Source organism: Ambystoma mexicanum, chromosome 6q (assembly GCF_040938575.1).
Source record: "Ambystoma mexicanum isolate Mex_15411 chromosome 6q, UKY_AmexF1_1, whole genome shotgun sequence".
Taxonomy (NCBI): domain Eukaryota; kingdom Metazoa; phylum Chordata; class Amphibia; order Caudata; family Ambystomatidae; genus Ambystoma; species Ambystoma mexicanum.
Window position 1 is genome coordinate 1,381,026,001 of NC_090937.1, and position 16,791 is coordinate 1,381,042,791.

At 44.3% G+C, this 16,791-nt stretch overlaps 1 protein-coding gene across 1 annotated transcript in view; it reads left to right on the forward strand.

Moving 5' to 3' along the window:
• Positions 1–16,791, forward strand: part of TRMT44 (tRNA methyltransferase 44 homolog) — a 317,825-nt gene that overhangs the window by 131,427 nt on the left and 169,607 nt on the right. Inside the window, exon 4 of the mRNA XM_069632028.1 lies at positions 3,732–3,800. Coding sequence (XP_069488129.1) covers positions 3,732–3,800 — 69 coding nt within the window. The remainder of the gene's footprint in view (positions 1–3,731; positions 3,801–16,791) is intronic.

Consider the following 16,791-nt stretch of genomic DNA (forward strand, 5'->3'; position numbering starts at 1 on the left):
AGGTTCCTCTAAGTTTCCTTATGGGTTGCTTGTCTATTGGGTCTGCATTCTTTAAGTACATCAATAAATTATTCTTAGCTACTCTACATTCCCCATCAGACCAATTATTGGTTACAACCACTATCTGCCGTTCTTTACTTGCCAATTTGGTAAAGAAGGGACGCATTATAGGTACTAGCTCAACATAGCTGGTCATTATGTTATCTGCTGAGGCACACTTCTTACAAATTACTGCGAATTGGGATTCTATTCGAGCATTTGAGCATGGCTTAATGGCAGGAAAATCAACGGACATCCAGTTGATGCTGCGCCTAGCATGGCCCGTAGATGTAATATCTGCAGCATGAACCGACCGCTGATTCACACCCTCCTAATTCCCAACACCGCTAATAACACAGGATACTGGACACTGATCACTGTCACTACACTTAAGTACTTAACATTGCCCCAAACACTCATTTATAAAAATGTAGTGAATCCTTGATCTACTGTTTTGCCCTACATACTTAGTCAGCCAGTTGATCGTGGTTCGTTCTACCATTACATGTTCTCAAATTGGCATCATACAATATACAAGATGCCTCAACCGCATGTAAGTGTGATCCTGGTGGTTTGTCACACACCAAAGTTGGTATACCCCACGCAAGATCAGGTCATCCCAAAGGTCCACTAGGTCCTCAAGGGGTTCCAACTGCAGGTTAATGTCCCCCATTGCTAGAATAAGTGGGTTTGCTGTACCATTCTGCTCAATCTCACAAATGATCTCATGCATCCTCTTGATACTCTCGAGTGCACACCACCATAGGGTCTGATATATATTTTGAACAAGAGTACTTTCCTCCCCTCCGTGGTATTTGCTTCTGAACATTGTAAATCTATAGATACACTTGTGTACGAGCGCGATAGAAATAACATATCAATATCAATATAGAGCCACTTGGCTTAACACTGAAATTTAAGCCAACCTGAGTGCTTACTAAGGTCAGCAGTCCACCCTTTGGCCTTCCCCGAGCACCTCTACCAGGTGGTATCATGAATGAGTTAAAACCTTGTAGATCCACAGTACCCATCACCCATGTTTCCTGCAGGCATACCAAATCATGAATACAATTTGACCAATCCTGGTCTACCATATGTCTTTGCAGGCCAGAGACATTGCATGATAGCAGCCTGCAAGCCACAGCAGTCACATTAGTTACCAATACAGGTGGATCAATTACTAAGGGGGTAGTAGCATTCAGACAAATCAATGGTTAGTAATATCATTGCACGATATCTGGGAGTGTGTGTGAATTGTTGCATCATGTAACATTTCTTGCTTTTTCTTGATGATTTCGAAATGTCCTTTCTCCTGGTAAGTTGTTCTCATACATTCTGGTTAGTAAGCTTGTATTAGTCTTTAATATTGCCACCTTGTAGTGTTGGGTCTGTCCGTATGCTACCTTGTCTTGCTGGTTGTAATGTTTTCTCCAAGCTTGTTCTAATTTCCAGTTTGTTTTCTTCAGGGTACTTTGATGGAGATAAAACCACCTCGATGTTGTGTTTTTTTTCATTTGTTTTGTAATTTTTTAAGGTTGATGCATTTCTGTCGCAAGGATGTTGAATGCTTTTGAAATCCAGTTCTGGAGCGTTTCCACACTTTACTCGATTGATTGAGTGAGAAGTCTGGCGCTTGTGCATTCTGTTTGATGTCCTCCATTAATGATTCAAGTCCTTCACAGTTGGGTGTTTTCTATTTTCTTCTCTTGATGGTGACTCGTCATTTGTGAGTAAGGGAGCTTGTGAGTTAATTCATTGATAACAAATGTTTTCATGATGAGTCACTCCACATGACTGGGATCCGGAAGGCTGTGGTCTAAAGCCCTTCCTTACAGAATATTATATGGGTGGACGGGGTCGGCAGCATGTCTTGCTGCCTCCACCTTAGGTAAACAGGAGCAATGTAGGAGCCCAGAGATATAATTTTATTTCTCAAACTTATATTGAAGTCCCTAATGTTGATTGGGTTCTGTGGTTCCACCACTATTTTAGCTACTGCATCTGAAATATTCTCTGCCGTGGAATTGGAGGTGGGCAGTCTGTGTATGAGCAGTATAGAGAGGTTTGTTCTATGTCGAAAACATAGCCTACCTCAACTACTCTCACATCGTGGACGTCCTTGTCCCTCTATCCAACTCCTCAGTTGTGCAGAGAAATCCTGGGTTACAGTCTTCATTGATAAATCTTTCATCAAAAGATGTTTCAACGGAAAATGTTAATTGAATGTTTTTATCAAAAAAACTTTCAATTAATATTTTTTTATCAAAAATGTATGTATGTATATTTGGGTGGGTTAAAGGTTAAATTCGGAAAACGGGGGCTTGTGGGGGACCCTGCAATAAAAATAAATGATTTGGGAATGTTTGGAGGGTGTTTTAAAGGGGATTGGGGGGACCCCCCAATTTAAAGAAATACAAACATTTGTTATACAGGTTTTCGATGAAAAGTGGTATTGAACTACATTAGATGAAAAAAAAAAGTTAAACTAAATTGGATGAAACATCTCTTCAATGAAAAAAGTTTGATGGAAAGACATGTAACCAAAAATCCTGCGCGGGCCTCGCAGACGTCCATAAGAATCATTGGATTCTTATTGCAACCAAATAGCAAGTCGATAATGAAATATGTATACAGGGACTGGGCACAAGCTAGAAGAGTGACCAGTTTGACATTGCTGGTAGGCTGGAATTATTTGAAAGAAAACCATTCTTCCAAACGTGAGAATTATTTAATGTACATCAAGCTTCTTTTCGAACGCTCTTTACATGAAAATTAGACTGAATATCCCCCCAAACAAATCTATGGTTTTAAACCAGGTCTGACAGTTGTCCATTTGGCAAAGGTGTATTCAAATTCCTCCAACATTTTCTTTTTGTTTGCCCCGGCTGTTCTAAGATCCGCCAGCATTGTATCCATCACGGATACAATCAGTACGGGTGGCTATGGCTTGTAAGGCTTTCTGGTCTGGAGCTCAACTGGAAGATATTCTTCTGTCAGTTGCTTGGCCCAATGCTAGGAAGTTCTATTAAGTTGCAAACCTATTGTTCATGCTTCATTAGCCGTCTTAAAGGGGCTTTAAACGTGCATAATAGGAAGACTCTGTGCCATGCCAAAGTACTCGATTGCTTCCAGTCTATGACTGAGAGTCAGGATTCTATTAATGACATGGAGGCAAGTATTAACCCACCCTCTATGTTTCCATTCCTTAGTATCTTTTTCTGTGTTTCCTAACAGATGGCTACTTCTCTGGCCAGTTCTATTGAGTTTCAAACCGGTTCATCTGGATGGACCGGTTGGTTCTGTTCCACTGTGGTGCACTATTATTGCCTTCCTCAAGGCTCACTGATGAACGGATGAGGGTCGCAGGTTTAAAAAGAGGAAGGACTGCTCTAAGGAGGAGGAAGTATTATAGGGTACATGTTGGGGTGTACATTGGGGGCTTATGGATTTATAGTCACTTCTTTACTTTTTTTCCTCTTATTTCTGTGGAGCAAGGAAGAGATTGAATGCATAATACTCGCCTCTGTGCCATTAATAGAATCCCAACTCTAGCATAGAGAAATAGCAATCAACATTGTACCTGAAATGCATTTATTATAAAGTTACTTCGACTAGAATAAATGAAACAAGTAATCCTTGTTGGATATTTCTTTCTCGAAAGAGTTCACACTTTCTACATTTTTTTTTCAAAGGTGTGGCCCGAAGTAACGGATCCAGAAAAGTTTGTGTACGAAGATGTTGCAATTGCTACATACTTGTTGGTAAGATATTGCTGATTAAATGTTTGCGTGTTTTGCCAAGTGATTTTCCATTAATCCTGCTCTGTTCGTCTGAATCATCAAGACACCTTTCTCGCCCTTTCCCTGTAGGCCAGTGGTCTTCAAAATTCTTAGGCCTTGGCCCCATCCCAGCAAAACGTGGGCAGGGAGGGCCCCCCAAAAATGCCAAATGGACAGTAAATTCAAATGGCTATGAACTATTGCGTGCTGTCATTGCACCCTACTACCAGTATAGTTTTTGGGCTCCCCCACCTGCTCCCATCACCGTCCCTGGACTCCTCATCCCACTCCTAGCCCAGTACCTCTGCTCTCCCCACCCCACCACAGACTCTAGGCTCTCCAAACCCTGCTACAACCACTAACCCATGGCTCCCGTCCATCCTGCACCCACCACAGTCCCTGGGCTTCCCCACCCTGCTCCCATCACAGTCCCAGGGCCAGTGGTGGCTGGTGAATTTTTTAAGTGGAGGGGCATACATATTTTTACCAGATATGCAATGGCGACCGAGCGCAGTGAGGAAGCCTGAATCAATCAAGGGAGGTTTGGGGGGTCCCCCTCATGATTTCTTTTAAAATAATGGCTTAAAATATTGACTTTTAGAGCATACTGTAAAAAAAAATGAGTAAAAAGCCAAACAGTTTGCAATAGGTGCTGGGGGGCACAAAGGGCAGGCATGGTATTTCTCACTGGACATCTATGATACATATCCAGTACAAAAAATACCATCCCTGTCTCCTGGGCTCCACAGCAGCTCAGAGGAGAGCTGATTTTGGCAGGTGGGTAAGGGGGATTGTGCAACAAAGGCATTTTTAAAATGCCTTTGTTGTACAACCCTCCTTCTGCCTGTGCCCACCACTCGCCAAAATCAGCTCAACTCACCAAAACAAACACACATAGACATTCACGCAGCAATCACTCTATCATTCACATGAGCACCCATTACCATACACTCACTCATAACACAAGCATAGACGCATTCCATACACATATTTAAATAAAAAATAAATCAACATAAACGTACCTTCTGCAGGGGCCAGCGCGTGGGTGCTGACATGCCCCATTCCAGGCTGCTCTGTCGGTATGTGCGAGGAGGCGCAGGAGCTCCCACTTGCACATACAGACATGCAGTGCCCCAGCCAGCATTTCGAATGAGCTATGCAAGACCGGCGAAGCAAAAGGCCCCCAGCTTTGCATGGATCAGTGAGCATGTGCAGCTGGGGAACTGAACTGTCAAAGGGAAACACTGTTTCCCTTTGACAGTTAAGCCAGCCCAGGAGCACTCCCTCAGCTGGAAAAAGCAGCCAAGGGGAGTGCTCAGTGTTTCATAATGGGTGAGGGGGCCACTGGGTGGACACCCCCTCTACCACTATGGATGAGCTGCCAGGCTCCAACTGCCCAATAGGGCAATGTCCGTACCAAAAATGCTAAATGGGCCCCACAGTTTGAAGACCTCTGCTTTAGGCTATTACTACATTCACTACACTGCTTTTCTAAATATTGGAACAGCACTTTAAGTATGTATGCTGCATGTGCTATGTCAACTACGGTCAAATGGATTCCTAATTGGGTGCAGCAATGCCACTATTCAGTAACACACATCGCTACAAGGCCACACCTATGGCTGTGTAGCACTTTGCAACTGTTCAAATAACATGAAATAGTTTAACAGAAAGTGCCCCGAATGCAGTTGGCAGCAATTGGCAGCGGAAGTGGTGTCAGCAGGTAATCAGAGTGGATTAGCCGACACTAATGGGTAATTAAATCCATCCAAATCCTCCCCTACCTACCCCCATATCCCAGCTTATCAAAGCAAGCCCTTGTAAAATCCTCAGATAGATTAATAAGGATTTTTAGCGCATCAGTGAAAATGGCCTCCAGATGAAATGGCCCCCAGATGCCGGGAAAAAGATTCAAGTTGCACCGAACATATATCAGCTGCTGGCAGAGGATCTTGAAATTTGCTGTTTCTCTTGGGTCCCTTTCACTCTCCCCCAGAATGTTTGTTGAACAATCATCAGTTTCATCGTTGGATTCATTTTACTTCTCCTCTCCACCACATGATACTTAGCCATTGCGCAGAGCTAGGGACCCTTTGAAAAGAGCTAATCTCGGCCCAGTCTCTATATCTTCATTGAATATGGTGTTAACCTCAATGAAGGTCATGCAAGTTAATATAAAGTCAGAAGTAAAACGGCATTCTGCTGTTCTAAGTACAATACATCAGTGCCTTGATTCCTGGGTGTTCGGGAGAATTCTCATAAATGTACCAATGCTTCTCTACTTTAGAGACCCTCAGCTCTTTTGCTGAACTTTGGGACTTTGTACTTTTAATTCTAATTGTTACCTGTGTTTGTTTCTTTTTGGTTATAGAGTCTAACCAACCCCACAGGCATCATCTTTTTTATTTGTGTCACACAGCACCCTTAGTGCAGTGGCACAGGGAAACCCTTCCAGGCTTTTCCAAGCTTTAAATACCTTCTCTGGGATAAACTACTGATTCCCAGAGTAAGTAAAGTGAAATTGACTTTACTAGTCTTTTAAATTCCTAGACCCAGCACACTCTATCTTACTATAGAGTGCTGGAGGGATTACTTAGTATTGTGTCTAGAAACTCATGTAGCAGTCAAATGCTACCCTTTCCTCTCAGAATGGCTGGTGGCAGTGGTCTTACAATGAACTACCATGATTTTTCCCGACCGCGGACACCGGTAGCATTAAATCGCGGGAGCCATGTTTTTCAAGATGCCGTCTGTGCCCCCCTGTAAAAACCGGTCCTGGCCTTCAATTTTTCGCCATTTCTTTGTGGAAAGGTCCTTCTAGAGTTTTGCTCTGCGCGCCAAACCTAGTTTGGTTCTTTTGTTCATTTGCCTTTGGTGGGCTTCAGGAGTGAAGACCGCCTCTGATGCCCGAGTGTCTGAGGTGGGGAGGAAGTGAGGGAGGTGCCCGAAACTCCATGTGCTTAGTCTCCTAGGAGACCCAAATGCACTCTGTGGTGATTGGCTGGCTGGCTGGCTGGCTGGCTGACTGACTGGCAAGGACAGCCACTCTGCTGGGGGAGTGACAGCAAGGCTGGAATGAATGGGAGAGAACTGAATAAAAGGTTAGTCTCTTGGCTTGGAAGGCAGAGTCGACCACTGGAACGAAAGAACCGAAGACAAGCTTGAAGAGGACGGCTGCTGTTACTCCTGGACCGTTGGTTTGCCCAGTGAAGCCCTGCTGCAGGTCCGAATTGCTAAGTTCACCTCGACAGAGAAGCCCCTACAAGGACGACTTCTCCCTTTGAGTTGGTGGGACCAATCAACTCGTCAGTAAGCCACCTGGATACCAATCTCAGAGCTGGTTGCCTTTTCCTCAGAGTGCTGCAGGAATCCGAATAACCAGACAGAGAGAGACACCAGTTTGTGTGCTTTACTACAGCTACCGGAATTTAAGTTTGCCAAGTGCCAGCTTTTGGACCAGTCCCCGTGCAGTGCAGGAGTCGCAGGCCTAATCAGCTTGTGACCCAACATATGATTCTTCTTTTTACAAACGACTTCTGAGAACTTTGGCAAAGACTTTACCATTTACTTACCAGAACCGCTTTATCCTATCCAAGTCTTTAGCCCATTGACTTTGGCCAAGCCTATTGAATTGAATTGACTCTTCTAGTGAACTCAAAGTATTTGCACTGTCTAAGAATAATTGTAAGCTTTCATGTTCTAACAATCTTTGCCTTTTTACTCCTCTTGAAAAGTATTCTGATAGTATTGAAGTATATTTGTGTGTGATTATATTGCCTCCTTCTTATGAATGTTTTATAACTGACAGATACATTAATAAGTATTTATCAAAGAAACCTTGAGTGTAAGAGTTTATTTGAACACGTGTGATTGTAGACCTCTGTGTAACATCATTACTGCTCACATTCCCCTCTTGAGATAAGCCTGGCTGCTCAGCTCTGCTACCAAAACTGTGTAGTACAGACTTATACCAAAGGTTGGTTTTGCTTACACCTGTAGTCCTAGTTGTGCGTAGTGGTCCCACAGGGTACTGCATACAAACTTTGCCTAACACTGGGTCGCTCACCACATTTCTGATCCCATGGTTAGTTGTGGGGCATCTGTTACAAGAAATTCTATAGAACAGGTTATTTGACCCAGGCTCGTTTTCAGTAGAGGGGCTCCCACACTCCTTTGTAACTTTGAAAAACCTGAGGTTTCAACCTAAGTAACCGAGGTTAATCCAGATGTGAACATCTTGCTCTCTGTGTCTTATAGAGGTTCAGCTTTACCTCACTGATGAGGCCCGACTAGGCCGAAACACATGTCTGAGGTTGCTGATGGTACTCTTGTTCAGAGGAGATTTGTCTAGCATTTCGGTGCTGGACTGCCTTCGTGGGTGGGACAAAGACTGATATGCAAATGGATATTTCTCCTCTGTGAAGGGTACAGTGAGCTAAAACATGGTTGTAGATCCTCTTGACTGGAAGAAATTCCATATAGCAAGGTATTTTACCCCTGCCCGTTCTCAGTAGAGGGGCTCTCACACTCCTTTGTAGAATCTGTTACAATAACCTGGGATTTTGAATTAAGGGAAGGTATGCATACTGGGGATGCAATCATAATGAAGCATACAATCTTGTACTACTAGGTGTTTTGTCTGAATTTGTGGCAGAGGCCCTCACACTAAAATATACAAAACTCTGCAAGGTAAATGTCTCTTCTTCCAACCCTACAAAAGAAAGGGTGTGAAAGTTTGAATAAGTGATTCCAGTAAAGCAATGTTTTTGTTCAAGAGTTGGTTCCCTTCCCTGAACCAATTCAAGAAGCCTATTTGAATTATGTTGTACTACAATGTTCTGTTCAAATGAATGAAAATGCCTCTTTGGATTTAGCAAAGCAAACATTTCTCATCCATAGAATACAGTTGTTGGAAGAGCCAAACACATTTATTTCCTGCAGAACACTTTTCTGAGGAGGGCAACATCAAATGTCTCTTTCATAAAACACTGTTTTCAGAATGGAAAGGTTTCTCTCTTATCACTCTTGCACAACTGTTCATCTCCTGGTATAGTCCCCTGCTAGGAATTTCTCAACTTAATCCTTCAATATCCTGGTTTACTTTCCTGCCAGGAATGTTATTTTGTTCTCCTTTGTTAAACATTCTTTATTGTTTTCAATAACATTGTAATCGAAAACCATACCCAATAGAATACAGAAAGAAAGAAAACGCACCCCACAAACACTGCATTAACAGTACATCGCAAAGAGAAAATAAAACCCCACTGCATCGTCCTTGTGTATCCGTAAAGGAAAGATCCTGTGCACCATCCACCACCTCCAGCCCCCTGCACCACCCAGCACCCACATATATTGCACGCCCTCATCCAGACTGCATCCGTCTCCCTTCAGACCTTCCCCAATGTAGTTACCCCGAGATCGGCCAGTGCGTTGCAGTCCTTTACTCTTCACCTCCGTCCGAGGTATCCTCAGTCCTAGCCATATAAGTTCTTAATGGGGCCCAATAGTCAATAGATTGACTATTGCTTGGTAAGAACAAAGCATACTGAGTTTCCCGCCTCTCATAGTTATTCAAGCAGTTCAACCATTCCTGAAAACTCAGTGCTCTCTACTTAGCCCACACTCTGGCTATTGGAGATCTGGCAACCACGGATGCCATGCCTAACAGTTTTTTCTCGGCCTGGGTCCCAGTTTCAAACATAGATAGTAACCAGATTTCTGTGGATTCTTGCAGCGGACACTCTAGCGTCTGCCCCACTGCCACCCTGATCTGCTCCCACAGTGAACGCACCTGCGCACAATCCCACACCACATGAAAAAAGTCAGTCAAACATCCCAGCGAGAGCCCAGCAGAGATGGCCGCCTTCCCATGCAGCTCCCGACTCAGCCGCGCCGTGATATGGCTGCTTATTTATGTAGGAGGGCCAGCCCAGTGCACAGGGGGCTAGGATAGACCGCCAGGCGGTGGAGGGGCAAATTTGGGCCAGCTTGTGTTGGTGGGAGCCAAGAAATCGGGCTGGTGAAGGAGGCCTGCAGCGCTGTGTGGGTGCACAGATGGCGCGACCCGAGGAGGTGAGCATGCTGGCAGTGGTCACGCAGGGATTCCAACATCAGGACTCGCATGTCATGCTGGAGACAGGGCACACAGGCACACCCACGGTGGCGTTGCAACCACAGGAGTGAAGGCGGCCCGGCTATACAAAACAGTTGGATTGCCTCTATTTCCGAACGCAGAGGGACTGGAGCATAGACAGGCGAGGAACAGAGTGGGGATACAGTGGGAAGCTCACGCCTATCAGAGTGCTGTATCTGCCGGAGTGTTATTGCTGAGACCTTAGCATCTAAGGGCAAACAGATAAAACGGATTTGGCAGCTGGTGTAGCAATGGAATAGAGGATCATGTACATTGCAAAGGTGGATTGGACATACTATTGTGGTGTGCTGTAATGTGAGGAGTGGCACTGCATCCTGGGAAGTGGAAGTGTATTGCAGCCGCCGAGGAGGTTGCTATCCCGCAGCCCTTTTTGGGTGTGAGACGCTCTGCACAATCTCTGTGGGATCGACCCAGCCCCTTGGGGTAGCAGAGAGGAGTATAGTATGCTGGGGTAAACCAGGGTATACAGCCTTTGTGAGTAAACTGTGGACACGTCAAGTGAGGCCCTTCCCACAGAGAGACTTCCCTACTGAACTGCTAGGCAGTACTAGGCAACAGGTTCTTATCAGGACAAGGGGTGACCGGTGGATGGCCGCAGTACACCGTTTCTTCTACATAACGTCAACCTATCTGCCCTTGGTGAGGGGAATGTAACATGGCTTTGGGGACGTCTCAAAAGAAAACTAAGGATGCTGAAGTAGACTTTTTCTCACCGTGTGGCAGACAAACAGCCAGGAGATGGTGGTGCCTCAGGACCCTGTGATGGCCACGCTGGGTAGGATAGAGAAATCGATGTCATGGTTGGAAAATAAATTCAATAAAATGAGTGATAAAGGGCCCAGTTGGAGACAGGTGCTGCAATGTTGGAGCTGAGAACTAATCTTCCGAACTAAACATGAAACCTACAACGAGAGGATCCAAAAAGCCAGTTTTAGCACACCGGATTTTTTGTGATACTGAGGGAATTAGAATCATCCACCCCACCTGATGACTCTTGCCCCAAACATAAAACTTGGTGCACTGGCATCCAAAATGCCCTATCCAATAAAATAACCACGCTACAAAACAAAATAGCAGAAAAAAGGCGCAATTTCTCCAAAGCTCAAACTCACCACAAACCCCAGAAACATACTACCAACTGCCCCAGGAATTCAAATTTTCCAAAGTCACTACTCTAGAGGTCGATAAAATCATATTATCCCTTAAACCATCAAAATGCAAAGGCAATGCGTGCCCCGCTCAAATAATTAAGGATGCAGCCAGAAACTTGTCCCCATTCATCACAAAACTAATAAATGCCTCCTTCCGCGCTGGCATGTTACCCACAAACCTTAAAGATGCCTGGGTTCTACCATTGTTAAAGAAATCCACAATGGACCCATCCATCCCAACCAACTACAGGCCTATTACCACAATCCCTTTTCTGCTTAAAATATTAGATAAAGCGGCATATATTCAAATCGAGCGATACCTACAGACAAATAACCTCCTTGGATTAAGACAATCCGGCTTTAGACCACTTCATGGCACAGAAACCGCCTTGATAGATTTGAAACCGCAAATTGACCAAATAAAAGATAATAGGCAATGCGCCTTACTCCTACTCCTAGATTTGTCAGCTGCCTTTGATTTGGTGGATCACAAAATCCTTTGTGAACACCTGTCTTCGGCGGCCAGCTTCTCCCAAGAAGCCTCCGTCTGGATCCAATCCTTCCTCAGCAATAGGTCAATGAGAGTCTTCTCTCCGTCTGCCATAGCTGATTCGACTCCCATTACATGCGGAGTTCCACAAGGTTCATGCGTCTCCCCGACCATGTACAATATGTTTACTAAGCCACTCTTCAACGACCTAGATCATCTGGGTGTCATCTACACTAACTATGCAGATGACACTCAGATACTCCTACCTCTCTCTGGCAACTATGACTCTGACCTCGCCCTAGTCAATAAAATCTATTCAATCATTCAGACATGGATGGCAGTCCATAGCCTCTGCCCTAATGATGAAAAAACGGAAATCCTCGTCCTAGGAACCCAGACCAACCTAAACAAGCTAATTGAGAAATATTCTAAATTTAACATAGATGGTATTGCCATTAAGGTTGCCAAGGAAAACAAAACACTTGGATTTTACCTGGACTCCACTCTTAACATGCGTAAACAAGTCAATGCGACAGCCTCTGCAACAGCATACACTTGCAAGCTGATTCACCCCTGCAAACCCTACCTTTCCACCGACAGCCGTATCATACTTGCGAGAGCATTGATCAACTCTAAACTTGACTACTGCAATGCCCTCTATGCTGGCGCCAGCAAATGCATCACAAGTAAACTCCAAACATTACAAAACAACGCTCTCAGAACAGCACTTAGCATCCCAAGGAGAGAACACATCTCTGAGACCAGAAGAAACTACAACTGGCTCTACTTTAAAGACGGGATTCATTTAAAAATCGTCTCCATTACACATAAATGCCTCAACAATGCTGCTCCACAGTACCTCAGAGAAAAGATCATCAGAAAAACGTCCTTACGGACCATCAGGGCGGCCAACTCCCACTGCATCATAGCACCCACATTCAACCTGAAGAAGGCAGGCGGCAACAGCTTCCCTGTGCAGGCCGCCAGATTCTGGAATGCCCTCCCCATCCATCTACGAATTGATCAGACCTCCCAAAGCTTCAGAGCAAAGACTAAACAATGGTTAACCATGCATATCATCTATCCGCCCCACTCCTTCACCTACCCTTCACGGTCACCTTATGGCCCCACTGCCACGCACTATTTAATCTCTCTTTCTGATACATAACCTCCATAATGTTAGCATCCGTCTATATATAGTATGTTACTTTTAATGTCTTAGTTATTGCAGCGCCACCTTTGGCGACGCCTATTCCTGTATGTTTTTTACTGTTACTGGACTCACTATTCCAGTGCTACATTACTCTCATTCCTGAACATATGTGTAACCTTTAAGCTTTGTATGATGCGCACAGATACCCCTGGGTACGGTGCGCTATATAAATAAATAAAACAAAAAAACAAACAATAATGAAATGGATCAGCAATGAGCCCAAATGTTCCCCTTGGATCAGTAGAACGGGCAAGACGTGGCTGCAGCGTTTAAAGGAAACCAGGCAATGGAGTCATATTGGAATATTTAAAGAATGTGCAGGAGCTGCACAACTGTGCATCATCTGTCTCCCACCAGGAGGGGAAGGACATGACCCGATTAATTTTATTGCTATCTGGCTCCCGGGAGTGTTGGATTTGGGGGTGGAGGTTGTAAGGAAGGCATGATATCAAGAATAGACGGACACAAGTGATCACAGTTCAAGGTGTTTTATTAAATTGTAAAGGTAGCTTGGAAAAATGCCTAATCTAAATCTAAGATTGGAGCAAGCTTCGACCATCAAATAATAATAAGCCACTTCTAGTGGCGTTGTCAAATAAAAGGGCCTATACTAAGAAAACCTATTGCCAATCCTTACGATAATACAATAAAAGAAGTGGGATATAAGAAAGTGTTCTCAAATGATAAGTCAGGATGCAGTACTTAAGGTCTCCCTTCCCCATGTTTTCAGCACAGAACAAGGAGGGACTTTGGAGCACAGCACAAGTTCTAGCTTTCCCAGCACAAGACGATGGTTCCGGTTTCAACTTTCTGAAGCTTCGAGGGCCAAGTCTCTTTCTCTATAAAAAGTCTCTTGCTTCGAGGGCTTGATGCATTCCACAAATAACAACCAAAAGAAGTTCTGTTTTCAGTTGTACGTTGGGTGATGTTTTCACCCCTCTTCCGGGCACAGCCAATAATATCAGTCTCCCTTCTGTCGGGTTCACTCTGGCTTTCTTTCCTCACTCTTCCATTTGCTGAGTGCCAAGGGGGACAATCCACTTCCCCTGGTCTTTCTGGCCTCCCTCGATCTGGCTCGGGCCTTTCTTTTGGCATCTCCCTCTGCCGGGCTCAGATCCGAATGCCAAGGGGGACAATCCACTTCCCCCATGTCTTTCACAATATCTTCTCCTGTTGTACTTCACAGGTCTTGATGTCTTTTTAAACAACACACCATTGGATGTGCCTTCGTCGGTTTCACTCTTGCCCCACAGTGCTTTCCCTCGTTCTTATTAAGCGGGATATTTTCCCCTCTGTGTTTCACTAGTATTAATTCAGTGTGGACCACCCTCTGCCGGGTTCACTCTAGTCAACACACTGTTCCCTTTGGGACTTTACACTTTGCCCCTTCCCATCGGCATCCCTCCTTTGGGTTCACCTTTGCCAATCGCACAATTCCTTTAACTTTCTTACAATGTTGGATTCACTTCCCTTATTCACTATCATCTGCGGGTCAAAGACTTTTGACTGTACAGAGGATTTTACTAGTCCCTCTATGACCACTTTGACCCTCTTCTCGCCTTTCCCAAGGCCTTCTGGTAATAGTTTGAACAATCTGGTAATCTCCTAGAGTTTATCGAGTGAGCACCCACTTGGTGCCTGTCTCGTCTCATCTGCAGCTGCGTTCTGTTTTTCCATCAACAGTTTTGTGCATTTTAAAATCAGCCGTTTGCTACTTTTGCTCAACACAGTTCGGTTTTGTTTATTGGTCCTCCCCTTGACTCACCGGCTGTGATGAACTGCTTGGCTTTCTTCGTATTGGGAGTCAAGGCCGGTACCATGATAGCCGGCATCTCCCTCTGTCCTGCTTATCAGCTTAGGCACACAAAAGAGATTGTGAACCTGAAGTGAAAGAATGCTATCAAACATACAAGAGAGTTAAGCTATAAGCAAAATGAATCCAGCCGAACAGTTTACCCCTGTAGATATGTTGGAACCGAAAGAAAGCTAAGAAAACAGTATGGCTTGCTATGCTAATTAGAAGACTAGTGCAGAAAGCGCCATTATACATACATCTACCTCAAATGAAGTACGTTAGTATAAGTGTAATTCCACTTTGCAAATGAAGTAGAATCAACTCAGGTTACTAAAGGCCGAATGAGCAGAGATTCATATTCTAGCAAAACGAGAAGAGACTGCTGAATCGAAACTAGGCAGATTCAACTCGTGCCAGGAGAGCCAAGGTCATACAAGTAGAAGGAACGTACAGTAGCTACATATAATTGAAACTTAAGAACAGAATATCCTGTCTCTGAAAGGTCAAGATAAGGAAGCGTAGGCAGGTGGCTGAGCAAAATCAGAATCCTATACACAAATTGAGAGAAACTAGACAAATTCACGGTGTGGGAATCACGCGACCAGCCGAGCGAGGAGAAGCACATTCACACCTACGCTTGGCATCCGCCCAGGCAGAGATATCAGAACTTTTCCAGACAGAAGAGGCAGTTTCGGGGCCAATCACAGTGAAATAATTGACACATAGTAGCTGAAGCGATGATTGATTGTAACCTTAATTGGAGAAAGGCCGGGTAACTAGGGGGCACCCCGCACCTGGTCGACCGTTCTACGTGCTGCTAAGCAAAGTGGAAGAATATACATAAGGTTGGTGCCAACCCAATCACAATGGACTAAATAATATAGGGTCCTATAGTTAGTAGAACCAATGAGACGTCGTACTTTTAGTGATGTCTACAGTAGTCATTTTGAAGGAAGGGCTTAGACGCCCACCTCACAGTGTTTTACCCAATCCCCTCACTCCGTTACCATATACAGATAAAGTATCTATATTAAAGTTACCTTTTCCTAAACAACAGAATTGCATATTAACCTTTGAGTGTTATACGTCAATGATTACGAGTTTTCTGTATAAATGCTAGCGAGAAGGACAATTCCATCACTGCTGATTTCAATGACTCCCCGTTTTTTGTACTTGTCATTAAACACACTACCTTTGCCAAACCAATGAGTTGCCCTTATTGATTGGTGTTGGAGTAATAAATCTGCACCCCATCCATCTCAAGGTTGCAGCTATTTCGTCTTAAAGTACTTCGGAGCAAACCTCGGCTCTATGGGCCGGTCGGGAGTCTCCGGAGTACACTTGGTAGCAGAGATTGATGGTTTATCGACTATCGATTATTGATTAGAATAAGACACCCATTGGACGGCGACATAAAGTAACTGTAGTTCTTCGGCAATATCACAAGTCCTTTGCCATTTGGCTGAGTAGACCGTGAAGCTCCCCGTAGACAGTGGTAGTGTAAGAAAAACTGCGGACCAGGGCCTGAAGGGACCCATGTTCCCCACGCTATCCCTTCCCATTCCTCCGGGCAGCTGAGCGGGCGAAAAGCCGAAGAAGGCAGTTACAAAGACAGTGATCCCGAGGGTCCAGAGAGGAACCATGTGAACGCTGAGTGAAAAAGATTGAACGTTTTGGCAAAAGTGCATGCCTTAGAACAAGTAAAGGGAAAAGGTAACAGAGGGAGGCTGGAAAACAATATATAGTTAGAAGTAGAGAAGAATGTATAAGGGGATAATGACTCGAGAATAATTAAGTAAATAAAGGTTACATCCAAGAAGTGAGAGGGTTCCGGGTAGGACACCCCAGAAGTGAGAGGATTCGCCTTATTCCTACGCTTTTAATACAAGTGGCTAGAAGAAACGTGTACCCAGAGTCCCAGCTAACGGGGGAACGATTAGACTACCACGACGATTAAAGACGTTGTGAAAGGGGTACGTTTAAACTCCATGAAGGGGTAATGATTAGAGGCAGAGATACCTGTGACCAGCTGGTGTTCGTTTAGTCTGTCAAGCGTCTGTCTTATATGTTTTGTTGTGACTTCATACATCGACACATTTTTTGGAGTAAATTGATTTAATATTTTACGTAATTGAATAGCTGAGATAATATCGTGTACGAATTGATGTTT